General features: G+C 48.6%; 1 protein-coding gene across 2 annotated transcripts in view; it reads right to left on the minus strand.

Annotated features, from left to right (window-relative positions):
- Window positions 1-1,225: 1,225 nt before the first annotated feature.
- The window catches only part of ANKRD33B (ankyrin repeat domain 33B), a 74,431-nt gene continuing 56,118 nt past the window's right edge, over window positions 1,226-19,538 (minus strand). The window contains exons 3-5 of one of the 2 annotated variants that reach the window (XM_045863534.3): window positions 16,195-16,335; window positions 8,964-9,802; window positions 1,226-5,762 (exon numbers count right to left, since the gene is read on the minus strand). In XM_045863534.3, coding sequence (XP_045719490.1) covers window positions 8,967-9,802; window positions 16,195-16,335 — 977 coding nt within the window. In that variant the 3' untranslated portion in view covers window positions 1,226-5,762; window positions 8,964-8,966. Of the gene's footprint in view, window positions 9,803-16,194; window positions 16,336-19,538 lie in introns of both variants that reach the window. The other variant, XM_054504793.2, reaches the window with a different exon arrangement.

Raw genomic sequence — 19,538 nt, forward strand, 5'->3', positions numbered from 1 at the left:
TAGAGTTCAAGAGACACAGGTGGGCGCTCAGCACGGGATGGGGCTTGAGCCCAGCACCTGCATAGCGGTGGGAGGGAAGAAGGCCAGGGAACGCTTTTCCCATCCAACCCCACAGAGGGCATCAGGTACTCCAACCAAGGGAGTAGGGCCATCCCAACGGGGTTTGGTGAGGAAGGCCACCAAGCCTGCCCCTGGCAAGGACCACTCCGGATAGCTAGTAGGTAAGAGCCAGTCTCCCAGTCCCGGGAGGCCCCCCAGGGACAGGGGATGATGGGGCAGTGGGACGGCTAAGGGCTCCCAGCCAACGGACTCCTTTGCCCAGGGAGTGAAGACACCTTGCCCCCTTGTCCGCTACAAGATAACTTGCCCACCACAGCCCCAAACCCTCCTGCTCCTGGTGGCCCAGAAAGAGGCACCCCGTCCAGCTTCTCATGCAGGCTCTTGGCACTATTAATGAAGCTCCTTTTTTCAATAAGAGCTAAAGAAAAGTTGAAATCCTACCCTCGCAACTAATTTCTTGAAATAATGCTTTTGAAATATCAAGGTCGATTAGAGTTTGAGTTATACATTTATTTATTTATTTATCTATCTATTTATTTATTTATTTTTAGCCAGGAAGATGTATTAACATTTTGTTAGGTTTTTGTTTTAAGTGAGAGTCACGACGAGCTCGGGCAGGAGAACAGGTCTTGAGGCAGGCGGGGCAGGGTTGGTGGCTGCCGGGTCGGGGAACCCTGGGATGGGGAGTTGCTGGCCTACTGACCATTTACCTGAGCCGTCTGCACCTCAGAGCTTGTTTCCTCAGCAGACCGGAGGCTTTCAGAACACCTGGGCCACCTTTCCTGTCCCTGGCTGCAAACCAGCCAGGACGTCACAAGGGAGATGGCAGGAGTGACCAGTCCTGAGGTCCTCCGAGGCCTGACGTTCTCGACCACAGGACTGCCGGGTGGGGAGACACCGCTCCCGCGGCTGGGGGACAGGGCGGTCGCACCTGCCTGAGGCCTAGCCCATCGAGCCCTCGGCTGCAGTGGGCGGGAGCTGCAGCTTCACCAGCCCCAAGCAGAATCAGTGAGGGAAATAAAGGGGATGAGACCCCCCCCCCCGTCCCCTCACTTTTCACATCCCATTTTCACTTTTTAAGAACTATCCCTTGTATGTGTTCCTATTTTCTAATACGTCTACCCAACACACACACGTTGGTCACAAACAACAAAGACAAATAATCTCCAATCACAATTGTGGCCTAGAAAATTTTATTTAAAATTTGACTTCCTATTTAGGTCCTTCCTTAATAATAATGATTTTCAGGGAGTTGAATGACGATCTGTTAATGGGTCAGACTTCAGACTTCCTAAAGGCGAAGCGGAATTTCCCAAATAAATAGGAGCTGTTTTCAGTCTCATCAAAAATAACCTAGGGGCTCACGGTGGGGCATGGGACTCCTGATCTCCGAGCCGTGAGTTCGAGCCCCACATTGGGGGTAGAGATTATTTTTTTTTAAATAATAAAAATCTTAAAAAAAAAAAAAAAAAAGAAACACAAATTCAAATATTAAAAAAAATACGTTTGGCTAAATCATAATTTCACACTTTTATACAAGACACCTTGACAATATGTGATGAGAAAAACCCCACAATCTGTGTCAAACAGCTATGATCTGAAATTTATAGCAAAATCCTACAAATCGGCAAGACTGACACCAAAAAGTACAATAAAAAACACATGAGAAACAGATACAAATAAGGAATCTGTCAAACAGGAAATAAAAATGGTCGGAAGACACACAAAAAGAGGCTCTACCGCACCAGTAATTGGAGAACTGAAAATTAAAATGAGATACAGCTTTTTAACCCGCCAGCCCAGCAGCCCTCAGCCTGTCAGATGAACAGCAGGTGTTGCTGTGGGAGGCACACGGCCTCTTTTGTCCACGGGTGGGTGGCCGAGGACTCACTCAGGAGGCTGTGGAAAGAACAACGCCGCAGGACTATTGAAATTAAAATCTGCCTTTTTTCACCCTGGTCAATCCTAGAGAAATATTCCCTGTGCAGGTCAAGACTCTTCATTACTCCTACGTGGTAGGAACCAAAAATACTGCAATAACCCGAGACCAGGAAATGGTTCGGTGAACCAGGGCACATCTCTACTGAGGAATACCGGATGGACCCCACATGAACGAAGGGGCCAAACGTGCTCTCCCCAAAACAGGAGTGATGGAAACCGTGCGTACACCGGGATCTCGTTTGTATAACACACAAAGGGAAGAAAACATTTAAAACCTATTTCTAGAAGGATGCATAAATAATTGGTCGGAGGGACTGCCCCGGGGGAGGGTCAGTTGCTTGTCAGCTGAGACCCTTTTACAGAGTTTGGTTTATTTTTTCTGAGTGTGTGCATTACTTTTTTAGCCATTAAAAGAAAATGAAGTTAATTTTAGAGTTCTTTGATTTAAGCTTTTCAAGGACATGTTTTAAATAAAGAAACTCCAGAACAACATTTACATTGTACCAGTTAGGTAAAGAATACACAGAGAGATGTGTGTGGCTCAGTCAGTCAACGGTCTGCCTTTGGCTCAGGTCATGATCCCGGGGTCCTGGGATCGAGCCCCGCATCAGGCCCCCTGCTCAGCTGAGAGTCTGCTTCTCCCTCTGCCTGCCGCTTCTCCTGCTTGTGCTCTCTCTCTCTCTGTTAAATAAATAGATAAAATCTAAAAAAAAAAAAAAAAGAATACAGACAAAGCAAAACTGGATGCCCCTGAAAAGATGAAAACTGCAACAAGATTATTTTAACATAAGTGAAAATATTCCTGGATGAATCATTAATTTAAAAATCTTACCGTTGAAAAGTAAAAGTGTGTCAGAAGAAGAAAGTGCACATCTATTTCGAGCAAAGTAAGGGACATTAAAAATACTGACGTATGTGTCTCATTTTCTCATTTATACACACTTTGGTTTATTCCAATACCACACCATTGTACCAGGAGAGTGTTTATTTCACAAGTGATTTTTAATCCTGTAGCCACAATTCCCCCATATGTTTACATTATTTTTCTTCTATACTTTTAAAATATGAGATACAGAATTTGTCAGAGGTTAAGAGGGACACATTCTTCCTGCTGAATAAGGTATCCTATTTAACCTAAAGAGTATTATTAACCTTTTGGATAGCAAGGATTTGAAGTTGCTGGGAGTCACATGTATTTGTAGGTCCCGAAGGAGCCCTGAGGTCTAAATAGGAAAATAGCTTTTATAAACTGTAACAAAACTCACGTCAAAATAAAAACCTATGAAATGTACACAGTTCTATCCAGAGTCAACATTTTTACAATATCCATTTTCAGAAACAATGAAAATAGCTTTATGTTCAGAGAACAGAGCCTATATACCGAGGTGGCCTAACTTGCAATCTGGCTTCCCGTGCTGAAGTCTGTTCAGTCCTCTTGTTATTAAAAATACACACCCTCAGACGCCCCCAAAAAATGCCAGGCGGGACAAGGATTTGAAAGAAGAGAATTCCAAGGAGAGCGTTTTCTGTTCATCTGAGCAGGGGATCTCATTCCCATTCCTCAGGATGTCCCCAAGGCTCGCAAGGTTTATAGGACCCTTATATAGTTCGCATCCAGTTCTCCAGTCATACAGTTCCAAACCAGCTTCTAGAACATCTGCTCAAAAACTGGCATTAAAGTGCTTCAATGCAAACTCCCAAAACAGTATAAAGTGTCAGGTCAACACAGGTCACTGCTCTCTCCGGAATGACCAGCTTCATCTTTGTTTCTCGCCTACATTTCCTTTTAAAACAAGACAAAGGTGTAACACTAGGATGAATAAATTTCTCTCAAAAACCCAACTGTGTTAGCTTTCACTAGACTACCTAATCCTTGGGCAGACTTGGGAAAATCCTAGCGCTTCCTCAGGGTAAGATGTTGATTCTACGGCTAACCTGGCACCAAATTCCAAGAAACTCAGGCCCCCACCCCGTGGCCGCCGCTGAATGGCCGGTGGTGCTCCCCAAGCAGAGTTGTCTCTGGCTTCCGCCTCTCGATGTGAAGGGTGAACGTCAAAGGCAGAGAGGTGCCCCAGATCGGCTACTGGACCTCGTCGAGGAGCTCCTATAGCTGCCTCGCGGTAAGATCTGGGTTCTGACACGCTGGCCGTGTTACGTGTCCCGTTGGACAAAGTGCTTCCAGTGAGTCTTGGGCTGTCCAACCCTCCTGAACACACGCATCGAAGCAGGTCACCCCCGACCTCCCCCGGGAGCCAGAGCAGAGGTCATCTTTGCGACCACACAGCCCGGTCTCCCTTCAGTTCATCCGTGTGTGTGCTCGCTCACACCTGGGCACACCCAGCAGCCAAGGGCCATCGGAGCCCTGCAGGGGGCGCTGTGCCTGTCACAGGCCGGCTCACAGTGAGGCGATCGTGTGCACAACCTGGGCATTGAAAACCAGCCAAATCAGTTCAGGTAGTGGTGGGTTGGTGTTTTTGCTTTTTTTTTTTTTTTTTTTTTTTTAAATGTTTTTTCCTTCAAAAAACCACTTCCAGGAGGAATTTTTTTTTTTTTAGCCTCTTCTTTTACATGTTAATGAAGAAACATGTGAATTCATCAAGGTCCCAGAAATGAGCAGCTGACTCCAGAGTTACCCAGACGAACGAAACAAGTTCTAAATGCTTCAAGGTGTGAAACGGGGAACACAGCCAGCAGTCTTTTAGAAGAACTTTGTGGGTACCAGCACCCCCACTGTGACCATTGTCTTCCCAGTTCCAGTTGCTGCCAGAAACGTGACCTCATTGTTCTCTAAGGACCAGTTGCAATGGCCCCTCCACCTTCCCTCCCCTACAGCAAGTTCGTTCAGGAACCGAGGGCCCCGCACACAGCGGACTTGGTGTGTGGAGAACCCACAGCCAGTGCAGCCTCCAGAGACCCACACAGGCCGGAAAGGGTCCCGAGCAAACACCAGGGTACCTGTTAGAATTTTCCCGAATGCTGTAAAAAAGAACAAGTGTGAGCACTCCGTCACGTAAAAGCCTGTGACCAGAAGCTTTACAATGGTTGATGATGGATCTCCAGAGCCTGGGGCGTCGGTGTGTGGTACGAGAATGGGCAATGAGCGAGCAGGGGTCTCCAGGTGAACCTGGGGAAAGAGGAACGGTTGACTTACATCAGGCCTGGAACTCCGAGGAATTTCCGGGAAATTAGGAAAAGACAGTCTGCTCTCCGACTGTTGTGGGGACAAGGGGGGAGAGGTAGGGCTCTTGCCAGACGCTGCAAGGGACAAACCAGGCCCACTTCTTAGTCTTGGCTCCTTTACTGAATTCTCGGGGAGACCTTTCTTCATGACTTGGTACCCCAGATTCTTCCCTAAGGATGACAGGCTTTGCATCCATTTCGGGACTGGGGGCTGGCCCCACCTCATGGGATTCTGTTTCACACAAAACCGCCTGGCCCCCACTCAGATGCAGGATCCCCAGAGACCTGCTCACCCCCGAAAGTATGGAAGGAAGTGGGGAGAGGCAGTCTGCAACGGCCTTTCTGCACGCACAAGCCCTGTGTTCAGCTGACATCACGAATCTCTCCGTCCTTCTCCGCAGAATGAGCTTGGTGTCCCAGGAAGGCCTGAAGCTGAGACAAGGAACTGCAATTTCTGATCTTCATGTGGCTGAGGTACCCGGTCCTGCCAGGCGCCTGCCAGGTGATGGAATACTCCTTCCTCGGAGAGAGGAAGGAAGGTCAACGATGTTCTGGTCCATGATGTTCTGGGCTGTGTTTTTCTAGGGTGGCCAAAGACATGGAGAGTTTATGCTCTGAACACTGAGGTCATTCCAGACGAACCTCTCCCAGCTTTTCCCTCCTGCACAGCGGGGAGACTACGGAACACTGGAGTCACATAAGCCGGGACGAGAAACTGTCACTGTCACCCCGCCCACCCGGGAGCAGACGGGGAGGAGCCAGTTCTAGAGGTAAAATCAGTTATCATGACCACCACTACTTAACATACAGGCTGAATTTTTTTAAATACAAGGGTCCACATCCACAAGAGGTAACTAAGAGGTAACTGAGACGTGCTGAGGTAACCTCACGTCCACCCCAGAGCCGTTTCAGCTGCCAAAGTCCCAGGTCTCCAATAACTAGAAAATCGCAACTGAGGGAGATGGCGGACATTTCCCTAGAAGACAGCAGCATTGACGTCGTCTTGGAAATATTTCTTCTGTCTAGTGTAATCATAATTCACTCAAACATTTTAGTAAAAGTATTAAAATACACTTCATCTTTTCCTCTAACTACATTTATATATAAATCCCTGAGAAGGTACCTGTCAACTTGAAATTCACTATTTACAGTTAATAAACATCAGGGGAGCAAGCAGACCCCAGCTCCCCCATTCCCTCCGACAGCAGAGTGGTGCTGTCATCTGTCAGGAGAGCAAACTAGGTCCCCCTCCCTTAAATGGGCATAAGGGGGGAGCTGGGTGGCTCAGTCGGTTGAGCATCCGATACTTGGTTTCGGCTCAGGTCATGATCTCATGGGTTGTGGGATCGAGCCCCACCGTCGGGCTCCTTGCTCAGCGTGGAGTCTGCTTGAAAGATTTTCTCCCTCTGTCCCTCCTCTTCTCTCTCTCTCTCAAAATAAATAAATAAATCTTAAAAAGTAATAATAATAAAAGGTGTGGGGGGCTGTGCCGAAATCCTAAACCATCTGCACAGAAGCTGGGGAAATCTGTCCTTCAGTCACTGGGTCGGTGGAGGTCATTACGTAATTCAGCAGGGACACCACACTGCCTCTCATGATCGCCTTGCTTTTCTGCCCTTTTTAGACCTCAGGGTGATGGTGCCAGGGAGGATCAGGGCAGCTAGCCGCAGCTGCCGAAGTAAACAGGCAAAGGAAGGAGAGGCAAGCAAGGAAGAGAGCGGGCAGAGTGGAAGGCAGGGAAAAAATGTGGCGACGAAGCTGAGGGGACATGCGGAGAGCAGGAGGAGGTGACTGCCCATCATCACCCCTGCCCCTGACCGACGCTGGAAGCGAGCAAGCAGCAAAGGGCGACCCCTCAGTGAGAAGACGCAGCCAGCCATTCAAAGCAATGAAAATACATAAACCAGACAATGATCTCAAAGGATGCCGGGTCGTACTGTCAGGGAGACTAGGGGTGTTTCTCTTCACCTCGGGGACCAGCTCTCGTCTCATCCAAGGGGACCTGGCCAATACCAACTCTTGGACACTAGGGTGACCTGCAGCCACCCAGTGTCGGTGATGCTAAAAGCGGGTCCAGACCTCTATGCCATTCTGGAAAGAGGGAGGAGCTCACTAAAATCTGACTTATCATCACACCTACCCATCAGGCTGGTGCTGCGCAATGCGTGTTAATTGAGGTTTCTGGAGAGGTGAGTGTGAGACCCCGGATAGCTCAATGCCTCACGGTGCCAAGTGGGAGGGACTAAGGAGAGGCCAGCGCCATCCCTGTCCACGTCATGAGACAGGCGCTCATCACACCCCAGCCAGGGAGCACGATTTGACATGCGAATCCAGGGTTGTAAGAGCTTCCAAATCGGTCTCCACTATTTTAAATCTACAGCTTCCGAGGAGGAGAATTTTTAAATAAAGTGCTGTCAGAGAGCATATATGACAGATACTCTGCAACCCAGATGGCCAGAGATTCAGTAGACTCTCTCAGTGCTTTGGAGATTAAAAAAAAGTATGGACAGAACTCCCACTGAGAGCTCAGGGCTCCGGGCAAATCACGTACGTGCTCTGCCCAAGACCCCGCATCTTGGAAATTCTACAAAGTCCGCATGAGGATAAACTGAACATCACGGGCAGTCCAAGGAAAAATAAAAGTAATTCCACACCAGGAATTGAGTCTGGAGGAGGGAGCCATCCAACCCACTCCAGGAGAATTTGCCTAAAACAAGTTTGCTTAATATTCAGTTCTAATCCCTGTTCTTCTTGCCCACCCCCCTTCTCAGCGGTTTGTATCACTCTGGTGCCTTATTCTTTTGCATCTTTTTTACATTTTAAGGATATCTGAATTCAATTTATCTAAGAGCGCAGAGGAATTAATTTTGTATTTCTAGTAAAAATTTATTACATTTGCCCCCATTTTATTAGATAATAGATTTTTCTCCTATCTATTTTTGAATATGTTAAAGGCTTTGCATCCAGTTTATCTAAAGTCCCTTGCTTAAAATACTTAGTTCCAGCAATAAGTACATGCTTCTCTATGCATGGTTTCATACTTTGACAACAGGTTTTTCTTCATTATTATTACCGTCTAAGTAAGAGAGCTTTAAAATAAGACACAAGGAAATCTGATTCCCCTGTCTCACGTCATCATTTTGCTGGAAAAGGAAATGCCTCCATCAAATAGAAACAAATATTCAGAATCACTGAATCAAATCAGTAAGAACATACAATGCTCATGTGCGCGTCCAATGAGAAGGAACGACAAACAGCAAGAAAGGGGAGACTTCGACAAATTCTGTATGAAATCATAGAGATATCACAAATAATTATTGCCAGAAACAGTATGTTAAACAAAGGGTCTTCGGGCAAATGTATTAAAACCGTCTTAAATACAAACAGCCCCATCACCAGTAAATTGCTGCAAATTTGATCATGATTAAAAATACAAAATTATTCAGACCCTTTGATAAACTGGTCTTATAAATTTCTCAAGTGAGGTTCTAAAGGTAGGCTTCGAGGCAAATTTGCCCACCAGGTGTACTGATCGCTAGGGGAACTGGTTTCAGGCGAATCGACCTGTGCCCTGCCCAATTCACACAAGGGTGCAGCCTGAGCAAACGAACAGGGAGCCCTTCTGGGTCCAGGTTCGAGGGAGCCTGTCTGCCCGGGATGTGCAGGGAGGTAGGTGCAGCGCTGCGGGAGGGGCGAGGGCAGGAGGGAGGCACACCCGCATCCTTCTCCGCGCGGAGCCCCGCTGCCCCCTCCCCCACCGCACACGCTTCCAGGCAGCTGACCCCTCACGTCCTTTTCCTCCAGGAGGGCGCCCGCTTTTCCTTCTTCGCCGCCGCAGCCACCCGCTGCTTCTCCGCCTCTTCCGCCTTCCTCTTTTCCTCCTTGGCCTCCTTGTACCGCCACTTGGGGAGCTGCAGGTGGGTGCTGTCCTTGGTGCTGCCCTTGGCGGCCGCCCGCTCCGGCTGGAAGGTGGGCGCGGGCGCCTTGCTGATGCGCACCCGGGGGATGACCACGCCGGGCCGCACGCTGCTCCTCCTCAGCAGCTGCAGGGGCAGGAGGCTGGTCCTCCGCGGGGCCCCCGGCAGCTGCGGAGACGGGAGGCTGGCTCTCGGGGCCACCTCTCTAGAGCCCCCGACGGCCTGGGAGGTCCCGAACGGCTGCTCAGAGCCCTCGATCTTGTCACTCTCCTGGGCGTGCGTGTCCCGGTTCCCCCGAGCCTCCAGGATTTCCTGCACCGCCAGCCGCCTTTTCCCCACACAGGGGGGGTTCTCGGGGCACACAGTCTGGCAGACGATGGCCACGGCGGGGCTGTAGAGGCTCGTGGTCATCCTGACCATGTGGTCCAGGACACCCCCATCCTCCAGGCCCTGGCGTGAGCGGGAGGTCAGCATGGACCGCACAAGCTCGGTGAGCCTCTGCAAGCAGTTTTTGGAGCCCGAGGGCTTCAGAACGGCCTCCGGAGGCAGCGGCAGCTCTGGTTTGTATTTTTCCCCAAACTGTTCCGGGCAGGGTCGCTCCAGCAGCCTCTGGATGAGGCGGATGGCCTCCAACCGTCCGGTGTAAGTGGCCCACTCCTGGGGCGACATCCCACGGCGGGGGTCCCTGGCATGGACATCTGCTCCTGAAAATAAAAAAAAAAAAAACGCAAACACAAACAGTAATGGGTGAATGCGACAAGAACTTTCCCGGCCAATGGCAGGAAACGAAAGAGTGAAATGGATCAAGGGTAAAACTTCCAAAACCTAGGGACAGACTACCTGGAGCTGTGCCACCTGGATGAACGTGCAGCTGACCGTGAACTACTGCATGTACTATTATTACAACATAACCCACCTTTAAGTGCTCCGTTTAATGGCCCACCTTTCCTAAACAAAACTGCCTGAACTCAGCACCTAAGTCATGGGATTTTTAAAGAAATAAGATTTCATGGCTTTCCAGCAATGGAGAGATGACTAGACAGCAAAGGTGCTCTGTGAACATGTCAATGATGTTACTAGAATGTTCTAGAATACTAAAAGGAATAATCACTTGCAAGGCATCTGGTGTCCTATTTACTTATCATCTCATGTTTTCCTCACAGATCTCTTGTGAGGAATGTGAGGGTCCCTATTTTGCAGGAAATGTGTGGTCCTTCACTTCTTGTACTGAGTGGTTAGGAGGTCCTGGGTCTATCCTCTTTACCAGATCCTGGGCTTTTCCAGGGCAGAGCCCACATCTTACTCGTTTTCATTTCCTCACACTTCTCACCCTGGCTGGTAGGAGGCATGCATTGAATAGAGGTTTGTTACAGAATGGATGGTAGTCACAGTGGCCAAGGGACCTACCTGAGGCCTCAAAGATGGTAACAGAGAAAGTCGCAGCCCTGTACACTTCCTGCCACCCTGCAGAGAGAGGACCGCTTCCTCTGACAGTTACTGGTCTGTGTCAACATGGTCAGACTAAAGTACCCAGGGATTTAAACAAACACCAATCTAGCTAGGTGCACAGTAAAGGTATTTCACAGATGCAGTTGGCACCCACAATCAGTTGACTGAGCCAAGATGATCCTCAATAATGTGGGTGGGCCTCATCCAATCAGTCGAAGGCCTTTAGACCAAAAGCTAAAGTTTTCGGGAGAAAAAAGAATTCAGCCTCAAGACTGTAGCATTAACTCCTGTCCAAGTTTCCAGCCCGATGGCCTGCCCCCACTAATTTTGGGCTCTCCAACCCCCAAAATCACGTGAGCCAATTCTTTAAAAGAAATCTCTTAATGTATATCTCTTGCTGGTTCTGCGTCTCTGGAGAACCCTGCCTCCTACATCCTCAGTCTCCCTTACACTAGTCACTTCCTTAATAAATCTCCCCCATACCACCCACTGGCCCCTCCTAATACTGCAAATTTAAACTTCAACTCAACTTGATGAAATGTTCATAAATTTCAGCGTGGTACTATAAGAGAAATTAATAAGGAATTGCTGTTCAATTCATCTTGGTCCAATCTCAGCCTCATACGGTTAAAAATCATTCAGGATTTCAGGTCCCATTAGTCATACTTTCCCTGGCAAAGCAATGTGGAGAACTAGGGCAATTATCTAGTCTGTGAGCTCCCCAGGGACCAGGACTGGCGGAGGCTTCTGCATTTATATCCCACGCAGACCCAGGTGTCTGACGTGCGGCGGCAGCTCAGCGTGTGCTGAACGGAGGCGAGGACAGCTCACCAGCCTCCCTGCCCCAGCACCCCTCCCGTGGCCCCCCGGCCCAGGCAGGCCCAGCCCACCTGAGATCGCCTCATAGTGCTCTTCATCCTGGGGCACATTTAAAAAATAGGCATACTAGAGGAGTGGTAATTATTTGGAACTGGAAATCGGGATGGAACTCATTAGCCAGAGTACAATTTATAAACTGACAAAAATGAAAAGGGGGCAGTAAAAATGTCACCGCAAAAAATAGATGACACATTAAACCTTAATTAATTGCATGTCACTTAAAAAGGTACAAACTGCAAAATTAAATTCTTAATGAACACGGCTGGAGAGAGACATTTTTCAAGAGCTAATGGAAAACTAAAGGAACAGCTGTCCACGGTGTAGCACATTTCTTCCTGTGCCTTCCTCGTGCCTCTTCAAGATGATCTTGGAAACTGCACACATTCTGAAGAACAAGGCCATGCGGACAGGAGTGCAGCCTAAGGATGTGATTCATGCCATGATTTGGGGATCCACTTCCTTCAGCAATCAGTAAGGGCAATATTAACAGCCTGGACAGTGTGATTAAATCATGGAAGGCCAGCACCAATGATGAACCCTATATACAGAAACCTTTCAGAGAACACGGAGAACTCTGATAGGCCAGTGTATGCGTCCTCTGCCCATGAACTACTGGCACCCTCACCCCCTACCCAAGGCTGTTTCACCCAGGGCTCCAGCCACGCAGACAAAAGTTGGGCTCCCACCCGTGCATCCATTTGCCGCCATGTTGAATGCTATGAGTTGTCTACACAAAGTCCTCTGTTTTACTCAAGGCAGCAACATACTCAGTTCTAGGCAATGCATCATGACTGGTGTAAACCAGGGTTTTGCCACCTCGGGACTGTTGATGTTTTGGGCCAGACCATTATGTGGTGTGGGGGCTCTCCTGTGCATTAGTAAGACTTCTAAGGGCAACCCTTCTCTCTACCCAGTACATGCCAGTAGCATTTCACGGTTGTGACAGGCCAAAATGTCCCCAGATATTACCAGATGTTCTGGGGGGGCGGTGGGGGGCAACACCCAGTTGAGAATTACTGGTCTAACCCAGTAACTGCAATCCTGTTCCCCTTTTTCTTAGCCTCGCTTACAGCTGGTCATCGAGCCCCAAAGAGAAGGCTTTTGTACCCTGATAAAAGTGACTATGTGGTTGGTGGTGCTGCTTCCTGTCTGAAGCCTACAGTTCTGGTGACCAAGTTTCAGGCGGGAGAGGAAGGGGGGGTCCTAGGGGGTGCTGGGTGGACAGAAAAAGGAACCTAGTTCTGTGATGTCCTCATGGAGTTCGGGCCAGCTCTGCACCGTGACTGCCTACCTCAAGACTTCTGGCGAGGTGAGCAAAACAGATGCTTGTTTTCTTTCAGCCACTGTCAAGTCAGGATGTCTGTGACGGGAAGCAGAAAGCGTTCTAAAACAGGTGCTAAAGGAAAACAAACTACCTTCCATCACTCACCATCAGAAGCTTTCTCCGCAGAGTCGTGGCCAGGTCATGGGACTAGCAGTAGGCAGGCAGAGCCTGGGGTGTGTCACTTCCTTTCCTGTTTCTCTGCCAGCCCCCCATGTTATCTACCCTTCTAAGCCCAGCACTGGTCCCCCTCCCACCAAGAGGCCTTTCTGGTCTCACGGGACCCTTTTGGACCTGTCCCTGCAGGTCTCCTCCTGTGCCATCCTGGCCTGTGTCTTGGGTACTTGGGATATAATCGATGTGAAAAATCAGGATGCAGGGTCTCAGGAAAGAGACCTGATTTGAGGGGTGGGAGAGATGCTTTCTGCTTCCAGCCTGCCCCACCCCCGAAGGCATTTCCGAGCTATCTTGTACTCGGTCTTTCAGAGGGTCTCAACAGGGCTGACCCCCAGCTGCCTAAGGATCCCCCTTCCCCATCCTTCACATGGCTTCCTGGCTCCCCTTCCAGAAAAACTAGTTGCCCTCAAGTCCTTTTCTCAAGGTTTGCTTTCGGGCCAAGCGAAATGCCCAAGCTAAAACCCTGCCCTCGGTGACATGGAATGCCTGACTTTTGGCCCTTTCCCTGCATAATCATTTGAAACTATTCCAACTCAGCAAATTCTCAGGTCACAGGAAATCCATGTTTTCCTTATAAACAGAAAGAAACCTCTGTAGTGATATCAAATCACTTGGCTTTCCAGAAGCACACAGTCAGGGCTTGCCTGGGACAAGAATGGCCACAGGCCCAACAACAGGAGTGCCTCTCCCTCGTTGAACAAGCCTCCTACACCTCTCGAGAGTCTGCCTGGTTGCCCAGAATCACGGGAAGAGGCGAGCATCTTGTTTGCACGTGTCTGCTTCCCAAATGCTACAACAATCACACACTTCAGGGATAAAAGCCAGCTCTCTTAAGCGAGTCTGGAGCCTTCCAACCTCCACTGAGCTCTGCTTCTCTTCAGAGAAAATCACATCCTCGTTATGGCTTCTCAGAGCCACTTATTTAAATAGACCTGTCACTTCGGGGCATTAATATTCCATTGAATTAACAAGAACCCACAGCCCCATTTGCGATGCGTTATCAGCAGAGCTGACATTATTCCTTGGGAAGCCAAAAACCAAAGAGCCAATAAATCAGCTTTTCGGAACCTGGTTACATTTTTATGAAAATCCAAAGTTTTGATAATTCGAACGTTACTTCGTTCTGCCTGACAAGGTAAAATAAGAAGATGGTATGTATCTGGATGTTATGAACTACTGGAAAATCTAAACCATTTAGGGGGCATCCAACTCAATGATCCATCATTTCTAAAAGGAAATGGTTCCTATTGAGTATAATGAAGTTGCAATTTGGAAATTCAATTCAGGTGCAGAAGGATGCTTGCGCTTGAAAAAATGAGGATGAGATAGATGCACATCTCTACCCTAACCATTCAACGTAATACTGTTTGTGCCTTTTGCTTTTGAAATGATCACAGGATGCCCATTCTGTGATTAGCTCTCAAGGAACCTTCCCCAGCTGCACACAAATGCACTCGCTGTTGAAATGCCAATCCAAAGAAATATTCAGGCATTATTATCTTTAAAGGCTTTAGTTTTTCTAAATATTGATATATTAAATTTAAATAACAAAACTTAAAAATATTTGTGCACATTTTTTAAATATCCCAACCAGTATCCTTATTGGTATCCACCCAAGCCAGGAGGGACTTTGATTGCACAAGTCTTTTTTTTTCTTTTAAGACATACATGCGCATCTACTGTAAAAGGAAAACGTAATGCATTTTCCTGGGGCATTCAGGAGGGCACTTGTGATGAGCTCTGGGTTTTGTATGTAAGTGATGAAGCACTACATTCTATTCCTGGGACTAATATTACACTACATGTTAACTAACTAGAATTTAAATAAAAACTTGAAACATTAAAAATCAATCGATCAATCATAGTTGGGGGGGGAGTAAATTACTAAAAACCTACACTCAATTATAACTAGCTCCAGAAGTAGTAAAAGCAGATGAAGCTTCCCCCAAACACAAAAGCATCATAAACACCGTTTAATTAGGAAGAACGACCTCTTGTTGCTAATAGGACAGGCAAGGCCTAAACTCAGTTGAAACTGTTATCTTGCCTTTAAAAAATGAACTGTCAGAGTCAAAAGCACAATCAATGAGATTAAATCTAATTACGTTCTTTTTTATTTCTGTGAAAGTTTTCATCTCTGAAACCTGTCATCACTTACTGAATTTCTTTTTCTTCCAGCATCCCCTAAAACACTCAGATTGAAGTGGGAGAAAAGAATCTAAGCAAGCTGTGAATCCTAGAACCCCAATGTAATCACAAGGAAAATGACAGACAGGCTGGGGACACTGTATACAGGCCGGTATGGAGACTGTCAGGTCAGGAATGAGGAGGTGAGACTGAGAAACGGTCCCCGGCCTCAGGACCCTGGGGACACGGGACAGTTACATGTGGGAGCCTGGATGGGATCCTGGAACGGAAAGGGGACAGCAATGGATGCATGGGCGAAATCCGAATAAAGTCTGGAGTTCAGTTAATAGTAATGTACCAGCGTTGGCCCCTCTGTAAGATGTTAACATGCAGGAGACAAGTGAGGGCCATCTGGGACTTTCTGTACTATTTCTGTCACTTTCCATACATCTAAATTAGTCCCAAATAAAAGTTTCCTTTAAAAAAAAGAAGAAGAAGCAAGGTGGGGGTGCCCATCTTTCCACTCAGTGACATGTCACTCACAAGGGAAACTGCTGCATCCTGTCTCAGCATGTGACTCCAACCACCAGCAAGTGGGGATCTAGGATGGCTACTGGGCCCACACCGCCATCCCTGTGTCCACCCTCAATGGGACAGGCTTGCACTCAGAGCCAAGGCCCTCAGATGCCCCCATCCTTGTGCTCACCCTCAATGAGACAGGCTTTCACTCGGAGCCGAGACCCCCAGATACCCCCATCCCTGTGCCCACCCTCAGTAGGAGAGGCTTGCCGCTCAAAGCCAAGGCCAGAACACACATTTCTAAAGAAGAACAAATATGGGCAGGAGGAAGCTAAGATGGAGGGAAGAGTTTATCAGGGTGCAAGGAGGGGTTTCCTGTAGGGTGACCAGTAATGTGACCTCCCGCCCCACCCAGAAGGGTTTGCTTTCCTTTCCATCTGTTTCAACTCAGTTCATGACAACCACACCCTTCAAAGAAACTATTCTTCGTTGCATCCACTAGGCTCCGTCTCTATGGAACTGATGCATCTCAGTACATGTTCTCCAAAGGAGCAAGATCAGCATTTCCCAAGACCCTTGGGGACCCCACCCCCCATCCCTGCCCCAGGATGGGCGGAGACAAACCTGCTAACATCAGGGCTCGGATGCACTCCGTTCGGCCCTGCATGGCAGCTTTCATTAGGGCAGTGAACCCAAACACGTTCCTCCTCTCAAGGTCAAGGCCAGGAAAATAGTTCAGCAAGTAGTTGGTGATGGTGGCATGCCCTGCGAAGAGAATCACACACGTTTATCGAGCCCATTCCACCAACAGTGTGCATGCCCCGGAAGCCTCCCCAGAGCCAGGACGGCCCCACGGTCAACCTCCAGGACCAGCCCATCTGTGTGGGTGGCTGAGGCTGCCCCTGAGACACGAGAAATAATTCTCACGGCGTCCAGGAAACCGCAAGACACAGGGCGCCACCCCAGTTCATTCCGGTTCTCTGTGGCCCACCCACCGGGGAGCCCAACTGTCTGTCAACTGGGTAAGGAGGGACCGTGGGGAGCCAGCATGTGGTGGGGGCGGCATATGGAAACTGCACTAAGCAAGCCTCTGGCAGACGCTGGCTGATCGGGGGAAGGTCCTGGATGCTGTCAGTTCCCAGCAGGAGATGCCAACGCAAACAGATGCAAAACTAAAAATGAATCTCAGAGCCATTTCTCAGTGCTCCCTAGGAGAGGGTCATCATCACAGCGAGGGGATATGCCAATTCATGCTGTCACCTGCTGTTACCACTCAGACGTGTCTCTGTCTGTCTGTCTCTTTCTCTCTGTTACACACACACACAAACACACACACACACACAGAGGCAGGAAGCAAGGAACGTGGGGAATGTTGCTACCCAGACCCACCCAGCCCCTGCACCCCACCCCCAGGCCCTTCTCTGAGCTGCCATCCCCAACCTCGCCCCTGCTGACCTCAGCTAATAGGCCCTGGAGAGTTCAAGCAGTCTGCAGGAGTCTCTCCCCTGGGCACCGGTGGAGGGGCTGGGTGCCCAGTCTCCTTCCTTACACGCTGGGGATCCAGCCCTCTGAAATCTCCCCGTTCTTCCCAGTGCACAGATGTTCCTGGGGAACTCCCACTGTCAGGCTGCAGGCGTGGGGCCTCGTGGACACTCCGGTGCCCTCTGTCATTAACTGAACATCACCTCCTCTCCTCCTCCTCCGGCCCCCGGGGGGCCTCTGCACCATCGAGATGCCAGAGCCATGAAGCCCCTTCCCCAGCTGACTCTGCAACAGGTAGCGCATGAGATCTGGGATGTGGCAGAGGAGGTGAGGTCTCATGGCTGCCCACTCTCAACAAAAAGTGGGGTGCGGATTCTTCTAGAACCATTGTTGTCTGCTTACCATGGACCTCAGCCCATCTCCTGAACTCACGGCAAAAATTAAAAGGTGAGCCATGAAGCTTTCTGAGAGAGAAACACTGACTAATATGACCTCACCCGAAACAAGCTACAAATGGGTACATGCGGGTGCACCCCACTATCACCATGACTCACGGATTCCAACCAGCAGCTGGTGCTTTTTCACTCAGTTACTCACTCGGCCCTCCATTGTCATCGAAGGTGCCAGAGTGGGGAAGACGCTAGCTGGCAGGAGCCCAGAGCAGTTTAACTGCTCTCAACTGTGTGTGTGTGGGGGGGGGGGTCCTTTGATCTCAGGTTCGTCACTCAGCGTTTATGCTCTCAACTGTGTGGGGGGGGGGGGGGGGTCCTTTGATCTCAGTTAGGTTTGTCACCCAGCAAAACACTTTGCAGCACCTGTCAGATTTAGAGTGAAACGAACTGCAATTCGTTTAGAGCCATTTCTTTTAAAATGTGAAAGCGTCTGTCGTAATTTGCAGCAGGATGTCCTTTGCACCGTTATATCCTGAACACTCTGAACAGTCGGGGAGAGGAAATATTGAAAATCCACAAAGCAAACAGCCCATTATACAGAACTGTTCTGCTTATTATGTTGAGCTCTGGAAAACCAACATGTGGCCAACTTGTTCTGACTACAGGCACAAGCTTTCAATAATCCATGAAATCCAGCCCGCCTCCCCACTGGCTTTCTCAGGACACAGATGGCCTCGTTCAATGAAATCAAGGATGGGCAAGATGCTTCTAAGTATATACAGATATTAACCTCTCTTCCGTTAAAAACAAGACAACAGGTCCAAAATGGAGTCGCTTATGCTAAGCCCCCAATCACCAAACCGAGACTTAATTACAGTTTGGGTTTTTCCGGAGATGGAATCTTAAACCAATCAATCAGGAATCACCTGATCAGCACTAGTGATCCTGATCATCTGCCTGATAGACCCCTGGCATCCCCTAAAGGAAAGTGACCTTGCAATAACCAACCCACTTTTCTGCCCTGTATAGTTTCCGTATTCTTCCTCCCCGCTTCCCTTCCTTCCTCCTCTGACTATAAAAATCTCCTACTGTGTACAACTCCTTGGAGTGCCTTTCTATCTGCTAGATGGGATGCTGCCCAATTTGAATCAACTTTTGCTCAAACTCGACATTTTTAATTTGCCGCAGTTTCTCTTTTAACACTTCTTTGAAACCATGACAATTAACCAAGGGGAGCTTTCCTTTTCTTTAGCAAGACAGATAGATAGTGATAGATAAGTAGGTAGACGGACAGGCTAACGCACACAGCCTTCCTTACATAACAGAACCAGAATATGCACCATACTGAAATCTAGTTTGAGCCCAGTCCAACTTTCTGGGATAGGATTTGGTTCCTGAAGTCCTCCGAAAAAGCCCTTCCTAAGGGTGGGCTCACCATAGAGACCCCCGAAGTGCCCCCGAGAGCCTGCCTAAGGGAAGAGCGCAAGTGACCCAGGGGTTAAGTGAATTCTGGATGAATTAGCTTCAGTAGCATGATTTAAATGCCAGTGTAGAGAGAGAACTTAGGACTTAGAAGAGCTGATTGTGAGAACACCCAAGTTCAAGTCCCAGCCTGTCACTTAAAATCTGGGCTGTTTGGGGCTCCTGGATGGCACAGTCGGTTAAACATCTTCCTTCAGCTCAGATCATGATCCCAGAGGTCCTGGGATGGAGTCCCACATCAGGCTCCCTGCTCAGTGGGTAGTCTGCTCCTCCTTCTCTTCCCCCCCCTCCCCCGGCTTGTGTTCTCTCTCTCTCTCTCTCTCTCAGATAAATAAATGAAATCTTAAAAATATATATATATATATATATATGGGTAGCCCTGGGAAGGTGAGTCAACTTCACTGAGTCTCTGTTTCCACTTCTGGAAAATGGGAGATAATTTCAACATCACCACTGTGAAACTTCCAGAAGACAGGGTGTGTAAAAAGTGCCTTGCAGAAAAATTCCAAATAATTGATGCAGGTACCACACTCTCAAGGAGTGGAACATAACAACCAACTCCTTAACTCGTGGGCTGTGCATTGTGGCTTCCTTCCAAAGAGGGACTACAGC

The sequence above is a fragment of the Mirounga angustirostris genome, unplaced genomic scaffold (genome assembly GCF_029215605.1).
Source record: "Mirounga angustirostris isolate CCGP_5_RB_7025 unplaced genomic scaffold, mMirAng1.0.hap1 SCAF_7, whole genome shotgun sequence".
Classification (NCBI taxonomy): Eukaryota; Metazoa; Chordata; class Mammalia; order Carnivora; family Phocidae; genus Mirounga; species Mirounga angustirostris.